Source organism: Eutrigla gurnardus (assembly GCF_963514095.1).
Source record: "Eutrigla gurnardus genome assembly, chromosome: 14".
Classification (NCBI taxonomy): Eukaryota; Metazoa; Chordata; class Actinopteri; order Perciformes; family Triglidae; genus Eutrigla; species Eutrigla gurnardus.
The window spans coordinates 11343038-11368993 of NC_139937.1; the positions used below are offsets into that span (position 1 = coordinate 11343038).

General features: G+C 40.0%; 2 protein-coding genes across 3 annotated transcripts; one reads left to right on the forward strand and one right to left on the reverse strand.

Moving 5' to 3' along the window:
- The first annotated feature begins 2244 nt into the window (after window positions 1–2244).
- LOC311024206 (uncharacterized protein) lies at window positions 2245–15304 on the forward strand. 2 transcript variants are annotated; one of them, XM_084026511.1, is made up of 4 exons: window positions 2245–2549; window positions 3352–3403; window positions 3434–3663; window positions 14283–15304. In XM_084026511.1, exons 1-4 carry the CDS (start codon window positions 2409–2411, stop codon window positions 14436–14438), a joined length of 579 nt encoding a protein of 192 aa, XP_083882637.1. In that variant the 5' UTR covers window positions 2245–2408; the 3' UTR covers window positions 14439–15304. The 2 variants fall into 2 exon arrangements, with proteins under 2 accessions (XP_083882637.1, XP_083882636.1); XM_084026510.1 differs by having other exon boundaries at window positions 3352–3663.
- Window positions 15305–17916: 2612 nt separating this feature from the next.
- On the reverse strand, window positions 17917–25875 carry sdha (succinate dehydrogenase complex, subunit A, flavoprotein (Fp)). Its single transcript, XM_084027163.1, has 15 exons — window positions 25762–25875; window positions 25008–25088; window positions 24556–24717; window positions 24235–24378; window positions 23819–23983; window positions 23578–23726; window positions 23313–23437; window positions 21525–21693; window positions 21237–21432; window positions 20976–21147; window positions 20567–20685; window positions 20234–20345; window positions 19637–19767; window positions 19239–19352; window positions 17917–19143 (listed from the first exon to the last, which is right to left on the reverse strand). The coding sequence occupies exons 1-15, from the start codon at window positions 25822–25824 to the stop codon at window positions 19057–19059; spliced, it is 1989 nt and encodes a 662-aa protein (XP_083883289.1). The 5' UTR covers window positions 25825–25875; the 3' UTR covers window positions 17917–19056.
- Between the last annotated feature and the right edge of the window lie 81 nt (window positions 25876–25956).

The following is a 25956-nucleotide window of genomic DNA, read 5'->3' on the forward strand; positions in this document are numbered from 1 at the left end:
ACTATATCACAGCATATCAACACTAGTCACCAAATTACCACTGTATATCCATGCTACAACTACTATGATATTGAACCATACCTTTATAAAACACCATGTACAAGCACACATCACATAATTTAAACAGAAGATCATCAAAAACACATGGAATTTTACTTGTAAACATCATATGTTGGCTTTAACACAAAACTCCATTCATGAGCTGGCACTTCCTTCCCTCAAAACGCATAGAAGGGTGGGGCGTGTTAGGGATGACAGCTGGTAACCCAATGATTAATTTGAGATGCAGCTCAGCAGAGTTTGTCAAGTTGTTTCAAGTCAGAAATAAGAATTAATCAAATAATGAATTAAAATAAACTGATCTCACATTATCACACATAAAATTGGGCTCATTAGATCTAAGAGTCTCAGCTTTCCAGTCATACCCAATTTTATTTGTAACTCCAAGATGGTTTAGGGGCCCCATGATCATAAAATGGACATGCCTGTAAAGGGGAGACTCGTGGGTAACCATAGAAACCATTTTCATTCACATATCTTGAGGTGAGAGTTCAAGGGACCCCTCTGAAAATCATCATGTAAATTTTTGCCTAAATTAATCCTTACTTTGGAGCATAATCCAGCCCCCTGTTTGTGGCTTTTGCCTGCCTTTAGTTTTTTGGACTCTTCTTTCCTTTTCGACTGAATTTTCTTTTTTGTTGCCCTTTTCCACTGAATTTGTACATTTATTATTAAACCTTTGTTCCCGTTACCTCTTTGATTGCATTTGTGTCCTATATCCTTATTACACAAACATGATGTTTTCGTGTATAAAAGCCTATGCAATGAAAGTTAAACAAGATATAAATATAGCCATGGCATATAAACTACGTGTAGATTACTTGTCGTAACATGAAAGTGCAGATGCAATTACATTTAAAGTGGTTACAGCTGTGTTTTTTTCCTGTCCCAGGTTCTGCCTTATTGAGAGCCCTTTTAGGCAGGCTCTGGCTCCCCCTAGTGGACGCTGTTATATGTGTATATATTTTACCTTCTATTTCCATAGTCATCAAGCAATACTCTCTCTCGATACCATCTGCGTCATTTGTGTTTCTTAACGCACGCACGCACGCACGCACGCACGCACGCACGCACGCACGCACGCACGCACGCACGCACGCACGCACGCACGCACGCACGCACACTCACTCCAACCTTGCAGACGCCTATCTTGACCCTCCCTCTTGAAATGTATTGGATGACTGTAATGAGGGCGAGGCAGATGTAAGCTAGCCATGGGTAGCCAGAATAGGACCGGAAATTAGACCGATTCGCATTTAAAATAAAAGCATGAAATATTTCGGAATGATAACTGTATTAATTGTGTTAAGGCTACTTCGAAAGTTTCATAAGTTAACTTCCTAGCAGTTTTGCACATGTCCTGTTTGTTTCGTAATTGTGTGTTTTTGGTTCAATTGCATGTGTGGAAGGCTGTGGATGATGAAGAGCTGATTCATCATCATCAAAATGGAAATTATGGAAACGTAAATGCTTTATCTCAAGGAGTTAATCCTTGCAACAAATGCCTCATGCCACTATTGAAACACTATACTTCCTTGTATGGAAAGTGTCTTGGAATGGTGTGAGTATACACCTATAAACATAGTGTGGAATAGATATGGACAGCAGTATAAGTTAACTGCTGACAGTGGCCAGAGCCTTGTAAAAACCAAGTGACGTTTTTCCCGGATGGCCAAATAAATTTTTTTAGTCATCTCTTTTAATACAGCTATATTGTGGCAATTACTTAAGTTGTCTATAAATATATTCTGCATTCACATTCACATATTTGTTGTCAGACCATGCTCAGTTGGCATATTTAATGTTTACATTGCATGGGCGTATCTAGCCCATTTTTAGGGGTGACAAATTGAGTCCCAGCACCCCTAGAAATATTGCATAAATTAATGCAATATAAAAATAACAGTCATGTTGCTTTTTAAACGCAAGTATGTGTTTGACAAGCTTAAACGTGGTCAAAAAAACATAAAAAGTAGGCCTACTTATGGTTTACTTTAAACTTAATATTTCAACAACGAAAATACAAACGACCCCGCCCCCCCCCCCCCCCCAAACCGCGTCATGGTATGGTGTGATCCACTTTCTCTCGCTCTAAAAGCTCAGTTCATGTTCGACGGTGCTTTTAATTTGAAAGTCGCGACCGGATTTCCCGTATTCATTCTGCGTGACTTGACACTAATGAGAAACATTCTTATCAAACCTCAGTGCGAATTCGCACAAGTCACTTGGAAGCAGCGGTCGTGCAATTAGAATAAACAACGGTGGGAATTTACCTTTCATTAATCGAAGGAAACACTTAAAGGTCGATTTAGTCAGTTGTGAAGGCTCAGAGCCCGAGTTGTTGAATCATGGACCCCACTAAATCCGCCACCGGTCTTCAGACGGAATGGTCTGATGAGAAGTCCTCCATGGGCCACGCACCCCCTCCTCCCTACCAGGACAACCCGCACCCGGGCAACCCTAATCTGGGATACCCGCCACAGCAGCAGGTAAGCAGCCTCACTGACATGGAAGAAGTGGCTGCTACACCACCATTACATAGCTTGCTGACTTAGTAACATTATGTACATTAAATTACATTTTATTAATGTGTTGGCATTAATGTCATATTAATGATGTAATATTTCACTATTTGAGCTCATCTATCGATGTCATTTACTTTTAACTCGTTTTCATCTCTGCTGTGATAGGCTATATATTTTTATATATATATTCATGTTTCTGAATTTACGTTACATAGTAACTACACAGTAACTATTGGTCACTGAAAACATATTTTTTTTTAAAACAGTTCAAGTAACTTTAATACCTTTTGTGGTTAAAAAACAAACGGTAGGCCTACAACCGTTTTTTTAATCATTACCATTAGCCCCACCCTGGATGAGTCTATTCAGTTTCACTTCTCCACAAATCAAATTACCGTTTTACGTGGGCGAGTCATGCAACGCCTTCCATATTGATTACTGGTTAAGGCAAGGCGAGTTTATTTGTATAGCACTGTTCATACACAAGGCATTCACAGTACTTCACGTCGGCAGAGAAATACATTTTTAACAAAGCCATTAACATTTTGAAAAGTCTAGAATTAAAATAGGTAAACAACAGGTAAGGTGACATGAAAACACAATTAAAACAGTGTTATTAAAACAAGCAAACCTTTAAATGTTATGTTGTTATATATTTGTTAAAACTGTAATAAATTATATATACTTTTTTTTTTTTTTTTAGATCTGTGGTTTTCATTTTGCCTGAAAATCTGTTTGAGTTGTATTTCCTGTGTGTGGCCTGCAGGGCTACGGAGCCCCCCCTCCGCAGTATGGAGGTGCACCTGGACAACAGCAGTACCCTGGACAACAGCAGTACCCAGGACAACACCCAGGACAACAGCAGTACCCAGGGCAACAGCAGTACCCAGGGCAACAGCAGTATCCAGGGCAACAGCAGTATGCAGGACAGCCAGGAACTGTCACTGTCCAGCCCACGGTGTACGTGACTCGGGGCCCGCTGGCTAACCCTGTCAACGACTACCTGTGCTACTCCATCTTCACCATGATCTGTTGCTGCCTGCCGCTTGGAATTGCTGCCCTCATCTACTCCATCTCAGTAAGCTTGATTCATTTTGCATTTATATTCCGTATGGACTGGTGCAGGGATACGCCCAAGAAAAATGTCCCCCAACCCAAATATTAGTCGTTGTATTCTGAATATGTGCGATATAGAGTCAGTGCATAAAATACCAATAAAGAATCTTATTCTATATAAGATAGATGAGGGTGGAAGCACACATTTCGTAATAAATGAGCACGCACTTAAGTCTGAATACTCTCGAATAAAAGGAGTGAAACATCTACTCCTAATGAATTACTGCAGGGATGGAAGAGCTAATGACAGACAACAGACAAGATTGTTTTCAAATAAACTACAGAAAAAAACGCCCTCTGCTTAGTTAAATAATAGTTAGGTGATGAGCTTTCTATGTTCTCTGCCACAGTATTGTACCTGCAGACCGGGGGGGATGACAATTAAAAGTCTAGGCAAAGGTGAATACAATTCCTGTAAATAATTGATAGAGGACACAGCAGAACATTTGTGTGTGCATGGATGAGTGTGAGTGCCAAGTTTGGGGAAGTACATGTGGATTACTGGAAGGGGTGGAGGGAGGAGGATTCCAGAGAGGGAGAACAGGGAGGATGGTGCCAACAATTGCATGGAGAAAACGTTTGGTGGATGTTGTATTAGGTGATGGTTACCCCAGCCACATACATATACACATACTGGTTATATTCTGCCTCATGTTCCCCCTCGCTCTTTGGCATCCTTGTTTGTTTTGGCTGCCAGTCATGGTGGTATTCTATCCTTCACAGTGAGGGGGAAAAGAGAGAAAAAGAAAAAAAAACAGCTGCTATGTGGATTGTGATCCTTTTTTCTTTTTTTTTCAAACTTGAGAATGTTCGTAAAAAGCTCTACGTCACCTCACTTTAGGATTGATTCTTGCGTTTAAAGGTAGTCGTGTAGTTGTTGTGTGAGGTAAGTCGGAAAGTTAACGAGTTTGTTTTTGCACTGTGTCTTATTAAAGTGGTATGGCGGAACGAGAGCAAACACTTCTTTCGCAGGAAAGCTGGCTGATTGTTTCCATGTGGTCGGTGTTTCATCCTCAGAGGGGGGAAAACTCTTGTGTGACTTCCTACATGTTTCTTAAAACGAATTAAAAGCCAAATATAACATTTTATTTGTCTCTAAAACATATAAGTGCATTCATGTATTTGCGCACTGAAAGAAACATACATCTTTTTGTTGTTGGGGGATTTTTTTTTTTTTTTTGTTAGACCACCAAGTCAGTGTACGATACTGTGCTTAGGCTGTATGTATGCGTGTCAGGGTGAGTGCTGGTGGCAAATAACTCACAGTATCAGCAGCAGTTGTTTAACGTTATTTTTAGACTTAGTCCACATTTAGCATCCATTACTTACCTTGATGTTTGAAAGCAACGCACAGAATAGAGTCCTACATGTTGTTTCTATGCCTGTCCTCTGATCAGCAATGACTCTGTTGTTCCATTATATTAGGACAAATGTCCTCCCCTGCCTTTGATTAAACTATCTCTGGTTAATATAAGCAAAGTGCATCAAAGTTAATTCATGGCCAGTAGATAATTTGACTGGTGCCAGTGTCTGCATCATTAGAGAGAGGATACTGTGTCACTAATTCAGTCAGTTATTCAGCTCCCGTAATGAACACAATAATGAACAGATACTGTATGAGCTGCAGGGCTGAGCTGACGAGGATGCAAACCAAACTCAGTTATCTCCCACTTTGTTTCCGTGCATCTACCTATCCAGGATTCTACATATGGGACACATTTACATTTGGCTCAGCAACAGCAGATTGACATTTCAATATCAGCACATCGACTTGGACCAGAGTTTTTGTTTAATACTAAATTAAATATTCAAATCCCCTTTCCATGACTGTACCATTGCATCGACCCCTGCGCACACCTCAATTGATGTAGATTATGTTTATTTGTTGATTTTCTTGAAATTGTTACCTGCGTGAAGAAGCGTTCCGGCTGTAAATGGGAGCAATGAGTAGCTCTCTTGAAAACAACTTGAACTTCAGCACATGGTTACCAACAGATTGTTGCTAACCAAAGGTTGTTTACATTTTGACAAACCTGTTGGCTGTGAGCAGTGTCTGTCTGCGCTGTTATTATGATTATGGGCGTACAGTTTAGACAAGAATCATTGGGTTACACTGGGGGGGAAATCAGAGATGAATTATTGGTTTATATTTTGGGTATAAAAAAAACAACTGACAGACAACATTCGTGCATGCTTAGTCAACCCAGAGCAGATATTAGGATTATTTGTTTATGAAGGTTTTTTTTTCATAATTGAACTTTTAAAAAGGCTTTAATGAAAGCTCAAAACTGGTGTTGGTGTTGGTAAAACAACCTCAACTGTGCTTAAGCCTTTAATTGCACAGACATGGCGAGCTCAAGCATCATCCTGAAAGGGTTAAAGAAAAAACAGAACTTGTGTGTTGACATTTCAGCTTCTGGAAAAACCCCAGTATGACTTACCTGCAACTCGGAAGTCTTGCTAGTTTCTCAGTTGCTCATCCTCCCAGACCCGTAGAGAACATGCTTCTAGATTATGTAATACCAGAATGTCCAACATTTCACTTCTTGCCTTCCCATACAACAAAAATAAGTCTTTGGGTATGTCCTATGGAATCTTGCCATGCCACATAAAAGTCAGATATTGGGACTAAAGAAACTAAAACATCATCATTAAGAAAAGAAAAGAAAGAAAATCATCAGCTGCCCTCTTCCTTCTCTGGATGAACTGCAACATTCCCGTTGTCTCAAAAAGGCCAATTCCATCCTGAAAGCCTCATCACACCCCGGTCACAAACTGATTGAACTGCTGCCATCAGGCAGGAGATACAGATCCATAAAAACCAGGACAAACAGACTAAAAAACAGTTTCTACCCAACAGCCATTATCTCACTGAACGGTGCACTTAATTTCGTTGTACCTGTTACACTGACAAATAAAGATATTCTATTCTAAAACGCATGGACACATTTCCCAAATTAAATTATTCTTTTTAAGAGAACCATTCCAGATTGACACGCCGTCACGATACGCGTTTTTATAAGATCGTAGCTGGTGGTTTTTAAATTGAATAGATAAATGTATTCTACAAAGGTCGTCAAAAGTGTGTTTTGAGAGTTAATTTGTAACCATATGGTTCCACAGTGCAGAGATAATTTCACAAAACTCAATTAGATTTTCTGTTTGGGGATCTGGAACAAGAAACTTTACAAAGCTGTGCTTCCATACTGTCAGAACTCAGCTGTATGTACACAGCTACAACAGATTGCTGTTTCCATGATGTTGGCTTTCAGTAGATAAGACGAACGGATCTCACCACGAGGAGTTTACTCTTCTATAGAGAAACCACAATTCTGCTTAACATTACACTACCTTTGAGGTGGCAGGAGGCTACAGCTATGCTATCTGATCTGTGATATTATAGGTAGTGTAGCTTTGAGCTAAATGCTAAAATTACTATGCTGACATGCTCACAATAACAATGTGAAGTCATTCGTTTTGCAACGGTTCTCAGTATAATATTGAACCGTACGGTACGCCATGCACGGTTCAATATGCACTTGTGAATTAAGGTATTTTGGGTTTTGCAATAAAATTTCACGTAATTTCACTTATCCATCCTTATATTTCTCTCTGAATTGGCTATGTCAGAGCTTTAGAGGAGCACGTGAACGCAGCAGAAGTTTCCTCAGCTCGTTGATGTCTGTTGTGGTTTCACTTGTTGTACTATTATAGTGTTACTGTTTGTGGGTTACTAACTTAAACACTGCTGCAAACACTATGCAGCACAAGTCCGATCTTTACTCGCAGCCGAATCACACTACTACAGGCAAAACCAGCGTGTTACAAAACTCAGTAGTGGTGACAGTCCAACACAATTGAGCACCGAGTGCTCAATCCAATATACCACAATGTCACACTCCTGCCTGTTCAGGAGTTCAGAGCTCTTCTGTGGCTTCTCCACTTCTGCTTGATTTGAAGAAGTTCCTTCAGCTGGCAAATCTCAAGCTTCTGCTTGTTTAGGAGGTCAATGCTCTGATCCGTCCTATCCTGCTCAATCTCAAGAGATTATAATTCCGAGGATCGCATGCAATTTAATTTTCTGTTAAACTAATTTCTGTTGATGTTATCAAGTTGATGAGTTAAGTGGAGACATAAAAACATAGTTTTTGGTGGATTTTGACCATAAGAAATAATCAGATGAAACATATCATACTGTTTAGCACAGACTACTCAAAGGACATTTGTTTTGAAACCATTTAACAGTTTTATACAGTCACATAAAGTAACACCAGCTCACAATATTCCAAGAACAATGTCTTTAAAATGATTTTATTTTTTTGATTTTGTGTGTGTGTTTGGGGGGTGGGGGGATGTTTCCCATCAATGAAATACAGAACCAGAACATGCAATCTGTCCATGCATGGTCAGAAATGTTGACACCGTCTGACACTGATTTTACTTTGTGAAACAAGCAATAATGCACCGGAGAACTCACTCCTACTATTAGTGGCGGGAATCGTCAGTCACCTCACGATTCAATTAAATTATGATTCAGAGAGTCACGATTCGATTAGTAAATGATTCTCGATGCATCACGATGGTGGATAGTGGACATTTATTGAGGGTGAGGAGATATTAATTAATTTTTGCCGCACATATATATAAATACGGGTGTGCACGTTCATAGCAGAGCACGATTTGTCGTTCAAGCTCTCCCAAACCCTGGTCAATTTATGCAACAAAAAAAAAGAAGTGCCCTGAGAAAACTGTCTACACACATCTGTCACAGTCTGTGTGTTGAGATACAGCAGCGTATAGTTCTCTGACCTTTTAGTTATAACATCCGTTACAGATTTTTGTTTTGATTATTCTAAAAGCATTTGTCTGCATAGCTAAACTGTAAACTGCCACCGGAAGAGAATGAACAAGTCCCAATTGTTGAAAATAAATAATTTGTTGATCTTCAGACTTTGACTGATGGATAGGAAACTTTACTGTCAACTACGGTTGACTTCTGTCGCCATTGCTTTTGCATTGCTTTTGCAGTCTACTGTATGTCTCCCCCTCTCTTTCCTCGCTTTCCTCTCTCTCGCGCTGCCCCTCCCTACTTCTGTCTCAGTAAATCAGGGAACATTAACCCTATCTGACCTGAATGAATCCACTCTCTCAAACACTTAAACCAACCCAAGTGTGCAGGAACACTGCAGGAGCACAAACCACTTGCAACCTTAATTTTTGTATAAGAAGAAAATGACCAACAGGCTGGACGGAAGAGGCACGAAACCCGGGACCAAAAGCGAATGTTTTCTGGGTTTTGTCTCACTATGTAACTTGAGTGTTCCATCACAATGGTCGTAGTGTGCCGTTTTACTCACAAGCACTGATTTTCTGAAATGCCTTGATCTGTAAATAGTTTCTTTTAACAACATGAGTGGTGGCTATCACATGGTCATGAGGTTCTAATCAGTCTGGCAGTATGAGGATCTTCCCTGGATTTTCCTTGAACGTGAGAAGGAAAAACGGTGCCTGTTGGTGGACGGCTCAATACGCCCACATTATTCACTTCCTGAGCAGGATGAACAGGAAAGCCTTGACAGATGCAGAAGAAAGGCAAAAGAATAAAGAACCAACCTAAAGAAATGAGGCCAAAACTTTGAGTTTAGGTGCAGAGAATATAGAGACAAAGACGGACAGTCATGTTTTTTTTGTTTGGTGTATATCAAACTTTTCAGGGTTTATAGCCGGAAGGCTAAACATAAAATAAGACAGAGACGGATACAGGATAGGAGATAGGAAACAGACAAGGAGTGGTGCAGTGTTGGGGAAATATGGCGCTTGCTGCCTGAATCTGTCTCACTTAACATTATCTCTCAGGCATTTCAACCTCGACGGGCAGGAGGGCAAAATGATCACTCAAACAAACCTGTTTGGAAACAGACTTGGTATCAATTTCAAGGCCTCAAGAAAAGCAATACTTGGACAATATAATCTAACAACTACAACGATTCTGATTCTCAGAACAGAGAAGTAATTGCATCACTGTTTGCCAGTTGTCTCATGTGGAAAAAATGAGAACAACTTTCTGCTGGACTCCGGATGAGACGTGAGAGCTCAAATTCTCAACACAGCAGCAACTGGTGTGTCCACACAAGTGAATCTTTTGTCACAATCCAACATCAGTGCTCTGTGTCCCGCGCCAAGTCACTCCTCGCTTCTGTCTGACAGCGTCATCAAACAGTCCTTTGTTTCCCGAAACATGGGCTTTTTTGCTTTTTTTCACTGCTTAGTTCTTATTGACAGTGGATGAACATCCAGACAGTAACTCAAGGCGGTCCTTACAGTGTGAAGGCATGATCTGCATGTTATGTCCTTCTGCAGAGAAGGAGATTTCTTGTCAAATATTAGTTTCTCTGTTTCAAGCATCCTCAATGTTTCAACACACCTTGTGTTACATTGAATTAATGATCAGTAGACAAACGATTCTGACCAAGTGTGCAACTCTAACCCCACATCATGCTCCAGATGGCAGTTGATGAAAATGATGGGGTTCGTTTCACCATATTTGCAACATGAGATAGTTTCCTGTTGCTCCTCTTTAAGACGTTACAGTAATCAACTTCCAATCTCCTTCGAGATAACATGCAGCCATCTCCCAGCTGTCTATGAGAAAGAGTCTAAATATTATAACCCTTTGGAATGCGTTGCTTTTCTAGAAAGCGTTGCATGCTGTTACATGTCACACTGCCAGTTTCAGGGATCCATGTCCAATCGGAGGCAGCTATGTGTTAATGCACTGAGCTGCAGAGAACAACATGAAGTCAAACCTGCTGGAAGTGACGGGTTCTCAACCTTTTGGAACTGAAGGTGCACTTCTGTTTGTTAAATCAATTCTGTGGATCACCCTCCCGAATAAATGAGGGGAAAAAACATAACGTGACCCAAAAAAAGGAGAAAAAATAAACTGGGCTGTAAATATGTGTTATGCCACCGTCAGCTGTAATGACCAAAATAAAATGCACCTATCACTGCCTGCCATAATGCCTTCATATTCAGTCAAAGTGCCTCACCACTGACTGTGGAGCGTTTACCGGTGCAGGGTCGTCTCCTGCACAACTTTTTATTTCAAAAGAAACCGCAAGCTAACAGCTGCAAAACACTTTGGCTCTACCTGATGACGATGATGTGTCGTGGTTGGCGTGGTGTTCAAACAATTGTGCGTTTTGATTTGACATTTCTAATCTATGTGAAGTGCAGTGACGCAGGTAGTAAGGACCTGCAGTAACTCTCCTTCACACACCGCGGGTGAAGCAGCCTGTCACTGAAGGAGCTGTATATATAAAATTTCTCAAAATGAATTCATATTTGGTAGTGATCAGGACGAGTGCGGGTTTAAAAAAATGGATATGGTGAAAGTGGAAAATACTATTAATATTGCTAATAATTGTCAAGAAAACTGGCATTAAAGGTTAAAATTCTTAAAATGAATGAAATTGTGGTAGTTGACCTGAACTGCAGTCGGTGAAAGGTTTTACTCTATAATATTAATGTGCTGGACTTCTTGGCAGGACATTTTTGTCGACCCTTAACATTGAAGCAGAAGTGTTAACCTAATCACTAGTACCCAAGTACAAGATTCTCTAATCTGCCTGCTTTCACATTCCATTTTATAGTTAATAAATGTCTGTAGACCACTGGTCCACAGTATTTACTTGATAACTTGTGGAGTACATGTTTTAATCTCTGAGCTACAAACACAACTCTGCTGAGTGTTTCTGACTGATATCCGATATCAGCTACCTTGGTGTAGAGGAGAAATTAAACATCGTGGTGGTAATGGCTGTTATGTTGGGGAGAAGTCGCTCAGTAGAACACAGCCTTATTGATTGGTTGTAAATTCACTTTCACTTCCTGAAATCAGCCTTTTAGTTTATTGCTTAAAGTTTGAATAACCTGTTTTGTATTCTACCGTTTTCAAGGCGTGGTTTTACTTACAGCGAATTACAAGAAATGTTTTCAAAGCAGGAATTATAGTTTCATATGAATATATTTCTTTATGAATACTGTACGTATTCACTGGCTTTTCCAATTAAAGGGCTATTCATTGACTTTATTTAGTTTTATTACAATAAAGTTATTTCTGTACGAACACAGCCACTATTTGCACCATACGTCTGCACTTGTTAGATATATCTTAACCTTCTGCAACCCTGATCTTCTGTATAGAATTATAATTGAAAGTGTTCAAAGTCATCCACCACAGATTGTTTCACAACTGCTCTTTTATTATTCTATGATGCAATTAAATACCAGTAAAAAGTGAGCTGGTCTCTGAAATGTCCCACGTTGTTCCTTCTAGATGTTAGGCAATATGTCATTGTGAAATTCAAGTGCTTCCCTTGCGTTATGATGAGGAGGAATATGACTTTAGATAGAGATTCTGATTTGATCAGCACTCTTTGGAGGATTTACACAACCTCACTGTATAAAAAATCCACTGTACATAGCTTGATACTCAGTACAACACAGTCTGATAGACCATTTCAAGGTTGTAAACCTAGGACATAAAGATGAAGACGAGCTGTTGGCTAGCAAAGCAATTCTGTTGAAACCGTCTTTAAGTACTTGCCCTGTTGAAAAGACCCTTAACAAGGCTCTGAATACCAGCTCCGGCTGCTGCCCAGCAGCTGACCTGTTCAGTGGGGGAAGGGTCAGAGACATGCTTATCAACTTCTCTCTAGGACTCTTTAGAAATAGGTATTTCCTTAAATCAGATGTCATGATCCCATGAAATACCTTAGCAATAATCCAATGAAGCTAACACATTTAGGCTAATGTATTATATGTATTGGCGACTAACCGGTCATGTTGGTCTCGGGTCAGCTAAGATTTATTCCGTCGATTAGTCGTTTTTATGCTTTTTTCATGCTGAATGAAAATATTTCAACAAACGTATGAGCACATCTCTGGGAAACAAGATTAAAAGTGGTGCTTTTGTGTGATTCTTTGTGGAGGGACTCAGTTTTACAGATCTGTCGATTAGATCAGCTAATCGATTTGTCCAGTGTTCTTCTCTAGGCCTAATTTGAAGTAACAGTAATGGCGTTGTTTAAAACTGTCATCTCATCACTGTAATTCATCACCACTGACTAATTGTTCCAATATTGAAACAATTTAAAAAATAAAATCTAGATGGAGGACAATGGGGGAAACTGCATCCAATTGATCCACTTTGAGGGGTCTGTGTTATATGATTATAGTACACAGCTTATAGAATAGCTCTACATTAAACCTTTTAGCAATGTGGCGGTGCAGCAGCCACTTGGAACAGCTCCAGACAGCACATTTTCCTGATTAGGGTCGTCTAATTTTGTTGAAATGTAAGATTTTTTAATTTACTAAAAGCAACTGGGTTATGTGGTGCACTAATTCATGGCTTGCCACAGAGCCAAGCTAGCTGTTTTCCTATTCTTTGATTCTTTATGCTAAGCTAAGCCTTGCTGTAGCTCCGTATTTAACAGATACGAGAGTAACATTGATCTTCTCTTCAACAGTTACCCTCAGCAAGAAAAGTAAATAGGTGCATTTGCGACATTTTCTCATGCACAAAGAAGCTTTATTATGTAATGCTGAAAACTAGTCACAGATTAAAAATACAGATCAAAAGATAAAAAAATGACCTGACGTCTGACTCACTTCAGGGACGACTCGCTTCATGGAGTTGTAGCAGTTATCAGGGACAAACTATACACACTAGAGATGCACGGTATGCGGATCAGGCTGGGCGGGTAATTCATATCCTATGACATTCATAGCCTCATTGTGTACCTTCACTCATGCAGTGTGGTGTAGTTCGTTTATAGCCTAGCATTGAACTCCCGCTTCAAAACAATAATCGGTGTGTTCATTTGTGAAGATCATCTCACACAAAGCGTGTTAAGTATCTTAAACTTCAGCTTATTTTTTTCTGTTCTAATTAAAATTGCAATGGTAAAATGCCATTTGCTATTCTACCAAGCCAGGGAGGGACTCTTATCTCATTCCTCTTTGCGTGCCAGTTCTCGCATTCCTTCATGCCAGTGGCCAACACTGAAGTGTTTGTTGTGCTGGGGAAAGCTTTACTACATGAAACCAAGCAATCTTGATGATTTTCTACCAATACTGCATGTTTCCCCTTTTTTACCATCAGGAAGATGAAACATTGATCTAGTTCTGCTTAAAATGGCCGTGACATGGCTGCTGAACATAGTGGAGCATATAAAGACCCTCGTTGGTAGAAACCAAAAGCAGTAAACCAATATTGGACTTGCATTCGCCAGGTGACTCCAAATGAACACTAACGTTCTCCTTAACCATTGATGTGTCAATAACTGTTCGCCATATCGACTGACGAGGTGATAACATGTCGATGTTGTTATTGCAAGTTTAACGTGACTGATTTTTTTTAATACGTTGCGCAGTCTGCTCTGCTTGTGTGTCCATTGCACAACATTTGAGCATTGATTGTGTTGCACTGCAGGTCAGGCCAATACTTTATCACATACTTTGATAACGTAGTGTTTTTTTAAACCTGACTGGTGTGTATTTTTTTCTCTCTTTCAGGCCCGTGAAGCTAACCACGCCGGGGACCAGATGGCGGCGGAGCGGAGCAGCAGGATTGCCAGGACACTGAACCACGTGGGCCTGGGACTCGGCATCGGGGTCACCATCCTCTTCATTGTCTACTTTGTGGTTCTGGCGAGTCTGGTTCAACAATAAATCTGTTTCACTATGATCGTTCCTGTATTTCTAGTTCCCATTTTCATTGTGCATCATGTACTCAGACCTCATCAGGAACATTACTGGCCACCAGGAAGAAAATGATTCACATGATTTCACCTGACCTGGCAAAAAGTTATCGCTTAATAATCAACAGTATATGGCCATGTAATCCGTTACTTTGCAACACTGTAGAGAGTAACCAAAACAACCTTCCAAAGATTCATATTTCTTCAACATTTGTTGTGTTTGTGATTTGCTTCTTTACATTATAACACATCAAAAAATCGAAATGTTTATCTTTTGACAAAATGTACATCTAAAAACATTGATGCCTTAAGAGTTCAGCCTTAATTCGGTGTTGCTCCACCACACATATATTCTTCAAGTATTATCCAGTGTTTTACATTTTGTGTCCAAATAGTACATGATTACCAATTTACACAGTTTGTTTCAGATTATATTTTGAGTTGAGGTTTGTTTAGTTTTGCAACAGAAAACGATATGATTGATTGCCAAATATTGTTGCCTTTTTAACAGATTTGTTGGCTGTAAATATGCACTAACAGCCTCTTAACCTCTTAACAGTATGCTAACATGAAACAACATTTAGCTAACATTTAAAGAAGTACGTGCAAGAGAGTGCAAACTACAAAGTCATTTTTTTACTTTTTTTAAAGTCCTCTTTATTCCAGCTGACCAGGAATGCACAGCTTCACATACACTTTTAAAAGCATAGTATTATACATAGCATACTGGGAGTTGTCTGTCACGCAATGTGTGTTGATTCTTTTATTATCCAAAGCTGAAAAAGGAAGATGTACTGTATACCAAATTTCTTTATAAATAAAATGATATTAAGAAAACATTTGTGTGGTCTGGTCTATTGAAATTGTTATTAGGCCTAGCTCTCTGCAAAGCTAAGAGTGGCACTGTGGAACATAATCTTACACCCGTCCAATATGTGATGGCCACCAAAGGATAGACTCAAGCAGTGTACCAGATGATAAATGCAGAGCATGTGATCTGTGATCAAGAAATATTTCCTTGTGGACTTTTAAATATTGTTGGTCCAAGTTTTAATCACATGCTTCCGCATACAATTCAAATATCTAATTGGTAATGCATGCTTCAGTTGCTGGTGCTTCGCAAGTTCTACCTGCAATTTCAGGTAGTTAACAGTGATATAATAGACCTTATTAAAATCCCTACAGGTTCCCAGTCATACTGTAGTACTTTGGCTGGTTATGTTAAAATCACATTGGATTCTATGTGCTATTAAAGTAACTTGCAGATGCCCTGTTATGGAAAGATATGTTTTCTTTTGTTTGGGCGGCATGTCAGGCCAGCCTGAAGCTACAAGTACCTCTGTTGTTTAAAGTGCAGACATTTTAACTGCAGGGATTTTAGTGTCAACACAGAATTGTTTTACCACGTCAGTAACACTGTAGCTTCACAGTGGAGAGTCTTTCTGGAGATTATATCAGGACATCAAATGGTCAGGACTGTATGAGTTACTGGATGTAATCCAAGACTGTTACGGTAAATGATTTGCCCCCATTTCCTGCTTTCCCGGCCCCTCCCTCCTTGTTTCCTTGAGCACAATTGGATCTCCTGCAAGAATACTGGCATAATTACATTATTTTTGACTTGCTTCTCCTACAAAGTACTGGCCTAATCAGCTACAGTGTTTGCTCTGCATTCTTTACATGCATCTCTGCGGCCACGTCATCCATTGCCATGGTCACCACCTTCAGCAGACAGATCCGACCTCCAAACAGACGCCACATTTATAACTGCAACGCACTGGCTCCCCATTAACTGTCTGTTTACATGTTTAGCTGTTGCTTTTACTTAAATGTCGGACATGGTTGATCATGTGCCTTTTTTTAATTAATCTAGATTAATGGGGGATTATAATGAGTGTTTTCTATTTGAGTTTGTATAGCTGCCTATTTTGCAACTTATTTTTAAAACCCGTGTAGGGACAAGCATTGCAGATGAGCTTAGGCTGTAAATGTACGTGATTTTTCTTCTTCCCCTGCTCATTGCTTTAGCATCTAGGAGGTTCTGTTTCTGATGATGTGGACTGCTTTACAAAGAGGAACAAGGTGCTTTGGTTGCATATGGTCTGAATCATTTATAACTGTTGAAATTTACCATAAACATTGGCCTTGGAAATAGGTCATTGAGCGGTTTCAAGTATTGCTTTTAGTTTTCTTACTTTAAAACCACTGTGCTCTTCCGTCTTGTGGTTGCTTTGCAACACTGGAGTTTTGAGTGACAAACCACACAGTTGTAACAAACCATGCTGTCATAACACTGAACCTTCGCAAAGTGCCTCACAGAAATGTCTGATACAATAATGTGCTGTTTGTATAGTTCATACAAGAATGAATTATTTTAATAAGAAAAGTACTGTTGCCAAATATGTACTTTTTTTTAAAAGAAATTACATTAAATTACTTGATAAATGTCATGGCAATTCGTAGCTTCTGTTTCCTATTAAACTATGTTGCATGTATACTTATCCTTATAATTGGTCCTATTTCCAACCACTCAATTGTCCTGCATGCCCAAGCTCAGGCAGTAAACATCCATTAACATGAAGATTTCTCAGCAAAAGTGATTGTCTTGTCACAATTGATGTGGTGAGCCTGAATGTCACATGGCAGTAACTTCAGTTTTGTGGCCACTCTTACTTATTTGCTCTCGCTGGTGTTGTAATGTTGGCTTTCTGATATGAGATCATAGAAAATCACATGATGGTCGTGTTTCAGAAAGTATTCCACACATACAGATGGTAGGTAGATGTAGATTCAATACAGGGAGTGGCATAAATGTAAGCCAAGTATTATTTCTTCCATTGTTAACTCTCAACTATTCTTTTATTTGGGCTAAAAGGGAGGGTGCCAACTACCTCCATCCTATTCAGCACTGACCTTTCTGGGTTTGGCTTTTACAGCTGGTCAGGATATGAAACGGGTCGGGTTACTTCAGTGTTTGTTCAGTGATTATTGACTTCCTCCAGCACAATTTCCAGTAAGGTGAAAACACTGTAAACAGCAGGGCCGTTATAGGACTGCACACCTCAATGCATTAACATGATTCTGATAAGGGACAGTAAACAGCAACATTTATGTGGTAAAAATTACCAACAGCCATTACAAGCTACCAGCCATTTAGAGCACGTACTCCATTGTTCATGAACAACAGTAACCGTGTAATGCTGCTGCAGTACTTTCAACAATATGCTGTCTGCTGCCTCTTAGTGGCCATAAAGAGGCATTGGAAACCACAAATCTGCAAGTCACAACTCAAAAAGGATATAAGATAGTATACATGTTTCTGTTTTACATCCATGTGGGACTAATTAAAGGGCCCTTTAACGGTATAGCATTTAAATATGCATGTGTCTGTGTTGTGTCCACTCCGTCCATTGGACGAAGACAAACCAAAAGCTCTTGTTTCCATGTTCAGTCTACACTTTATTGAACATATGAAAATAAAGAACAAATGGCAGCATCAGAAAAAAATGATGACCTTTTTAAATAACAACACGCAAATAAATTAAGTCTCCCTTAATTGTACTCAGCGATTCAGTACAAGAAGCAAAGTGTGTGAACCGGTGCAACACATCAACAGCACCGAGTGCATCCTTCAAAGTCATTTGTGGAGTTGCAGATTATGTGGCAAGTTTCAGTTGCTGGAGATTTCCAGTCAATATTAATTACAGTTTTGTTTAAACCACTCTTATGTGCTCTTGTCGCGCTTGGAGCTTGCACCCATGTTAACATAACTCATCAGCAACCTAACAAGCAGCGTGTACGTCACTGAACCTGGTATTTAAGCTCAGTTTGCAGAGGCAACAGCAACACCAAAATGTATAAAGAAGCCATTGCTCCAACAGATGTGACACCATATTTTGGCTAAAAACATACACACAGCAACCTTCTTGATTTGGTTAAACTTAAGATTGAATAACTACAGAATTAAATCACTCAACCGATTATCTACTGAGCATGGGGAGATGATGTACTTTATAATTTGGACCACGCGCATCAAGTATCACAAAAAGTATCCAGGAGTGAAGGCCATAATGATTACATTAAGTATAACTCGTCATGTTTATTGTACATTTATGCAATATTTACATACTTAGAAGACCCCTATGTGGCTTGCCGGGATGTGTGTTTCAAATTGCAATCATTTCCACCATGTCTTCGTTAAAGAATGCAATACAAAACTTAGATGACTATAGTGTCATCAAAGAAATCCAAGATTAAGTGGTGCACGACGCATGTTAAATGTGCTTTGTTCTTCCGCTTGAGGCTGAAAAGTAACCGACTTGTCTTGAGATTTACAAAACCAGCTCACACGGTGTGAGCAGGAACCATGTTGGAATTAAATCAAGGCAAAACACACAGTGAAACAGGAAGGTGAGACAAAGGGATGACATTTAAAGACAAGACAGTTTTGCATTCAACCATGGATACAATGTGCAATCATAAGCATAGCTTGTCCCAAAATATCATCTCTATTACAGGACATGTATCTTTATAAATAGCAGATAAATGAGTGAATTAATTGAGAGAGGAGACAGGAGTCAGAAAGGAGATTAGTAGGAGCGGATGGCAGGAGGAACGTGGGCACAGTCCTGTTCATCCAATGACTGGTCAATAACAGGGCGGTACTCCAGAGTCACCTGTGAGGGATAAATCATATATTAATGATTTCACCGGTCTTTTAATGTTAATGATGGTTACTAGAGCAGCCACAACACACTGAGGGGGATTTTACCTTTCCAGTCTTAGGGTCGACATAGGACATAGTGTGTTTCCTCCAGTGCTGTTCGAAGGGCTTTTTCTCCTGACCCTGCAGGGACTTTGCATAGTCGTACTCATCGACACGGTCCTGGAAGACAGTTAAGAGAAACAATGTGAGAGGAGTGACAAACTGCAATACAGAGCGAGGAGTTATTTACACCATTATTCACAGATACAAAAAGAAATAAAAAGGAAGTTTAGAAAAGAACAAGAGAGGGAATGAAAGTTAGGAGCAAACAGTGGGAGATTGATCAAAAGCTAAGGTAAGCAGAGAAGAACAGAAAGAAAAGGAGAAAAGAGAACAATGGCACTGAGAGAACAATGGATAAAGAACAAGATATACACAGATTAATTAAGTACGGTAAAACCGACCTTGAAGTCCTCTCTGGCATGGGCTCCCCTGCTCTCCTTTCTCTGCTCAGCAGAGTGGATGGTCTGGACGCCATTCAGCATCAGGTTCTGCAGCTCCAAACTTTCTACCAGGTCTGTGTTCCACACAATGCCTGGAGGAGAGTTGGAGTTATTAATTGTGGAACCATTTAGTCATCATTTAGAAAAAGACATGTGTGGCATGATTGCCCATTTTTAAAAAGGTCTCAAGCTGTACGCTAAAAAGGATTACATTTAACTGTAAACTTTGTAACTGCTTTTGAAAAGTGCTATACAAATAAAGTTTATTATTATTATTTCACTTGAGCTAAGGCCTAAGCTTATGAATACTTAATTTCTTTATTTTGTTACAAGTGTAACACGCACTGCACTTTTGCATGCACTCCATTCATGTATGCATTCGCCTGTTGTAACCCAAACCTAGATCTTCAAATCAACCCAACTCAGCAAGTAAGTAATGCATATATTGGGGATATTGGGGAAGCTTAACTACATGACGGAAAGGCATGACAAATACTATGAGACCTTTTTGCAGAAAAAGGCACACGAACAAAACAGGCACACAAAGTGGTGCAGCACCTCTGTCAAAGGTCTTGATGTCCTCCATGGTCTGATAAATGGCATCCATCTTGTCGCATCCCTCCTTCAGAACAGAACCAGTACGGAACACTGCAGCATGGGCTTGCATGGTCTGTAAGCAAAAGCAGGAAGAGACGGATGATTCATGTTCATATTTGGAAGTGTCTGCAGGCCTTAGTGCAGGAAACACAGCAGTAGAACACAGCATTTAATGCACAGTGACTAAAGTATTTTGTGACTTTCATTACCTGTACCTACACTTTTACAAGATTTTTTTTTTTAATGCACAATCATAGTGACATCATGTGTTTGTGTATATGTTTTTGTGTGTACCTTCTGCATGTTGAGCCTGATCTCCGAGGTTCTCAGGCTTCCGTTGGCAAACCTCAGTTTGTCCAGGTTGGCCACAGACTCCTCTCCTGCACTGGGCGTCAGAGGGGACAGTTTTTCTCCTGGGGAGAAAACATAAACACCTGTCAGCATGGATGCAAGAAGGTAGTTTGCACTTCAACACTGATGTTAGATATTACCCTGTCTGTAGAGTACAAAGTAGTGGTGTTATTTGATATGAAAACAGAAGGTGAATGATTGACCCGATATTTCCTTTGTCTAAATGAGCAATGAAAATAGGACACGATGACAATACATTTTTGCATCATAATGTTCTAGGGTCAAATATGAAAAAAACAAAGCAAAACTTAAACTCTTCATTCAAATAAAACGTGTGAAGAAAGGTCCTCACCAGGTTTGTGCTCCTCTGCGATGGTGAGGGCACAGGCCCTGCCGAACACCACCAGGTCCAGCAGAGAATTAGCACCCAGACGGTTAGCACCGTGGACACTGGCGCATGCCGCCTCACCGCAGGCATACAGGCCAGGTACTACCTTGTCATTTCCGTCTTTATGAGTGATCGCCTGACAGGGGGGAAAATGGAAGAGGCGGGTCAGTTTGCTGGTGAGGTACTTAAAAGAGAGTGAGGAGGAAATGTGCACACATTACCTACCTGTCCCTTGTAGTTTGTGGGTATTCCACCCATATTGTAATGAACGGTGGGCAGGACAGGGATGGGTTCTTTAGTGACGTCAACTCCAGCAAAGATCATGGCCGTCTCTGAGATACCAGGCAGCCTTGTGGCCAGCTGCTGGGGAGGCAGGTGGTGAAGCTGCAGGTGCACATGGTCTTTATCTGGACCAACACCCCTTAAGGATAAAAGACAGACAAATTATAGGAATTATTTCAGTGTGCATAGATAACATTTTTACATGCAAAAACGCAAAGATTTTGTCCATACCTGCCCTCTCTGATCTCTATGGTCATGGACCGGGACACCACGTCCCTGGAGGCCAGGTCTTTGGCATTAGGTGCATAACGCTCCATGAAACGCTCTCCCTCACTGTTGATCAGGATCCCACCCTCACCACGGCAACCCTCCGTGATCAGACAACCAGCTCCGTAGATCCCTGTAAATATTCACAAATTTAAGGGACTTGTAATTTGCTGAAATATGAGACACCAAATAGATGTTTTGGAGTAATTTTGAGCTTAATCCTCCTTTTACTACAACCAATTTGGTTTATGTGGGGCACATTATTCCTCTGGTTACCATGGTAACTTATAGACATGAACCTGCTCTCGAACAATGTGTTGTTCAAGCTATTGAGTATGATTAATAAGTATGTATATGGGTATGTATAATTAATGCAATAGATTTTAACCACATCAATGAAATATAATGTCAACATTGAGGACATAAAATCCTCAAAGCTTTATTGTTGACACAATATTGTCCATTATATAACTGTGCATTATGAAAGGACCAGAAATGGTCACCCCTAAATAGTCTTTAGTGCTCATGTTCATTCAGTGTATTAGTTAGAAAAAGGAACAGAAACATTAGTAAAATATTTTTTTCCCCAATATAAAACTATTGATACTAAGACATCCAAGACTTCACCCTTGTTCAGCTATGGTAAATGGACCAGCATGCATATAGCGCTTTTCTAGCCTTTTCAGCGACACTACATTCAGTTTGTCTACCATTTCACACACATTCATGCACTGACGGCAGAGGAGCCGCCTGCACATCAGGATTTAACTCAATCACATTCACACACCAATGACACAGCCTTTGGGTGCAATTTGGTGTTCAGTATCTGCGACTGGAGGAGCAAGAATTTGAACCAACTCGCTCTACCTCTGAGCCACAGCCTCCCCAGCTACTACTTATTACGCTGTTTCATTATTCTTATTATTCTATTTCGTTCTACAATAGAAAAAAAAAACAAGGTATATTGCATTTATGTTAAACAACTAACATGCTACAACAAAGTTGGTGCATCATATATAAAAGGTGATAAAAATCTGCAGTAGCTCAGCCTTTGGAGAGATCCCACAGGCCACATTACTGGGCGACTTAAGTCGATCAGTCATTGACTTTGTCATGTTAAACAGTCATGTCAAACGGTTTCCTTATTCTGGGTTGATCCATTAGTCTGTTCAGACCTGGCTGTTTACATTGAGCTCCTATAACACACCCCTGTTACAAGTGGTCATCTTTATTTTTGTTCCTGCTGGACATTTGACACCAGGCTCTTCAGATAAGCATTGCGTAAAAGAACCAGACACGTTATTCACAAAGTAAACGGGACAAAAGGAATTGAATTAATAGTTCTAAAAATAATCTTCTTCATGATCTGTCCCAAACACTTGACCATTAAGTTGTCTAAGCATCAAACCAGAAGTAATTTACTGCTTATAGGTCTACGTCTTCAGTGGTCTGTAACTTAAAAGGAACGGAATGACAATAGCTGCCAAACATGCCAAACACACATTTACTACTCAGTAATAAAATAACAGACTTTGATAAAATATATTAACTACCGGTAGTTGCAATTACAATAAATATTCTAAAAAGCTCCTTTAAGTATGTATGTAACGGCTGGCATGTAGCAGCTGTGGAGCTCTCAAGTGACTGTCTTTCAAAATAAGATTGTACTTTTATTGAGCTGCTATTATGGTTCAGGAGATAAAATACTTTATGACTTGGGGATTAATAAATGAATAGTTTTATTCTTCTCACCAGTGGGATGGAACTGTACAAACTCCAGATCCTGGCAGGGCAGGCCAGCTCTGGTCACCATTGCATTTCCATCTCCTGTACTAGTGTGGGCAGATGTGCAGCTGAAATAAGTTCTTCCATAACCCCTGGAAGAAAGAAAAACACATTTTTAACACCATTGTGCTTCATTTCATATCACCTCTTTAAGTATGACAGTTAACTAGGTTTATAAATGAAGACAAAGAATCTACTTCCTCTGTCTTGGTAAACAGAGTGTGAAACATACCCTGTAGCAATGACAGTATTCTGGGCTCTGAAGCGGTGAATAGATCCATCCTCCATGCAGAGAGCGATCACTCCTTTACACTCTCCATTTTCCATCAGTAGGTCCAGAGCAAAGTACTCAACAAAGTAACTGGTGTCATAACGAAGGGACTGAACAGAAGACAGAGGGTTAAATGGTACTCCATAGTACTTTATGTATGAACTGAGTGAAAGAAAAGAATGAGAACAAGTGGTGGACTTACCCGTCCATAAAGTGTATGCAGTAGTGAATGTCCTGTCCTGTCTGCTACACAGCAGCAGCGGTGAGCCTGGCCTCCCTTTCCATACTTGAGACTCTGACCTCCAAAGGCCCTCTGGTAGATCTTCCCGTCTTCTGTGCGGCTGAATGGCATGCCAAAGTTCTCCAGCTGGAAAAGAGGCACAGCAACATGATGTTGAGATTTGCTGTGGTGTCATAGATTTATGCAGAAAGCACACCTTAGCAACATATTCTAAGGTTAGCACAACAAGCTGATAGGCTAACAGTCACTCACACTATGGAGAGTTTCTATTTTAATTATTGTCATTCTCCTTAAGTGACAAAAAGTCAGCAACTGTCAGCTAACAAACCAGTAATGTGTGTGCGTGAGTGCGTGAGTGTGCGAGTGAGTGATCTTACTTCCACTACAGCTGCAGGTGCCTGCTCTGTCATATAGTGAATAGCATCCTGGTCTCCGAGCCAATCAGATCCCTTCACTGTGTCGTAGAAGTGCCACCTCCAGTCATCCCCCTCCATGTTCCCCAGAGCTGCATTGATCCCACCCTGTGAATAAGGTTAATATTCAACATTACAATACAATACAATTGAACATGAGGCTTTCAATTTGCATTAAATTGTACTGAGAGTTTGTTAAATCACAGTCTAATTAATGCAGAAGAATGTGAGTCTGATTAAATGATGCAGAAAAACATAAAACCATCTTTATTCTCAATATCATACCTGTGCAGCAACGGTGTGAGACCTGGTGGGGAAGAGCTTGGTGACGCATGCAGTGTTGAAGCCAGCCTCGGACAAGCCAAAAGCTGCCCTTAGTCCTGCTCCTCCAGCTCCGACCACAACAGCATCAAACTCATGATCCACAACTGGGTACTGAGTAGAGATCTGAAAACAATGAAGGAGAGAAGATACTGAAAACATTCAATTAAGGGCAGCTTGCTTGCATATAGTGGCATATAATGTAGTCAAGAGTGTGCTTTGAGTATGCAAGACCAGTTTGCGGCCAATATTGTATATATTATCAAAAGATAACCATGTCTATATTGACACTCAATTCTGCAATGAACAAAATAAGAAGTACAAACAAACTAAGATTTCCATGATAAAATACAATCTTGGATGCACTAATAACTTTATTGAATACTGATCTACATAAAAGAGCGTATGTAACTCACGTCATCTGATATTTTGGCATTTTTCTTGCCATAGATGGAGAAGTGGAAGTTCCTGGAGCCGTGAACTGCTGCAGCAGGGACCTGACACAAAAGAAAACTGCTATCAGTGGAGAAATCAGACAAGAGCAGCTCCATTGCAACATTAACCATACTAAAAGGTTGCTTGCCTACAGAAAACTCACTATTCTAATAAGCACATACTGCTTTGTTTATTCACATATCATATACAGCTTTAAATGTATATTACCGATAACATTTGAATACCAACCTATACGAAAATAATTAATATCCGTAATCATTTCTCACTTCATTGTTATAGGGCTCTTTGTGACTTAAGGTTCGGTTTTAATTTGGCGTTGGCATCAGGGGCCGCTGAAGAGACTTGTATTGTGTCCATGAATATTTGGCTAGCTAACACACACTAGCTATGACTTTTCCACAAGGGTAAGTAGACTAAACATGTTGTAATGCCTCACTTATGTCGACAGTTAACTGAAAACATCATTACTCTCCATGTGTAATGTGGTAGATGTACATATAGATTGTGTTGGACTGTTAAAGCAGCTTTTCTTTACGGTGTCACATTGAACCACCCTAAGCTACATAACATACATTGACGTTACGCAAGTCCAAACCTACATGTTACGAAAGCTGTGCGACAAAGTCTTCCGTTCAGTCAATCAACACGCAAAGACAAAGCATTTGTAGATATGAAAAATACATTTCTCTATATTTCTGTGGTGTTACTACTCACTGCTTTTGATTTAGCCAGCACCCTCTTGGAGAGGAGTCGGGAGGCAGCACGAACACTCGCCATGTTTGTCAGTTGAAGGACCCAGTAAGAGCCGCGGCGGAGGGGAACGTATGCCAAAGCAATGGACCAAACTACTCTCTGAAAACGGGGGTGTCGTTTATGGTACACCTAATGGCTATTCTTTAAAACATTTAT

Excerpts from the sequence above, each read along its gene's own strand:
- LOC311024206 (XM_084026510.1), top strand. The coding sequence starts at position 2,409 with ATGGACCCCACTAAATCCGCCACCGGTCTTCAGACGGAATGGTCTGAT. Across the intron at positions 2,550-3,351 it reads GATACCCGCCACAGCAGCAG|GGCTACGGAGCCCCCCCTCC; the intron begins GTAAGCAGCCTC and ends TGTGGCCTGCAG. Across the intron at positions 3,664-14,282 it reads CCCTCATCTACTCCATCTCA|GCCCGTGAAGCTAACCACGC; the intron begins GTAAGCTTGATT and ends TCTCTCTTTCAG.
- sdha (XM_084027163.1), bottom strand. The coding sequence starts at position 25,824 with ATGGCGAGTGTTCGTGCTGCCTCCCGACTCCTCTCCAAGAGGGTGCTG. Across the intron at positions 23,984-24,234 it reads CACCTGCAGCTGTAGTGGAA|CTGGAGAACTTTGGCATGCC; the intron begins GTAAGATCACTC and ends CCTCTTTTCCAG. Across the intron at positions 23,438-23,577 it reads AATACTGTCATTGCTACAGG|GGGTTATGGAAGAACTTATT; the intron begins GTATGTTTCACA and ends TCTTTCTTCCAG.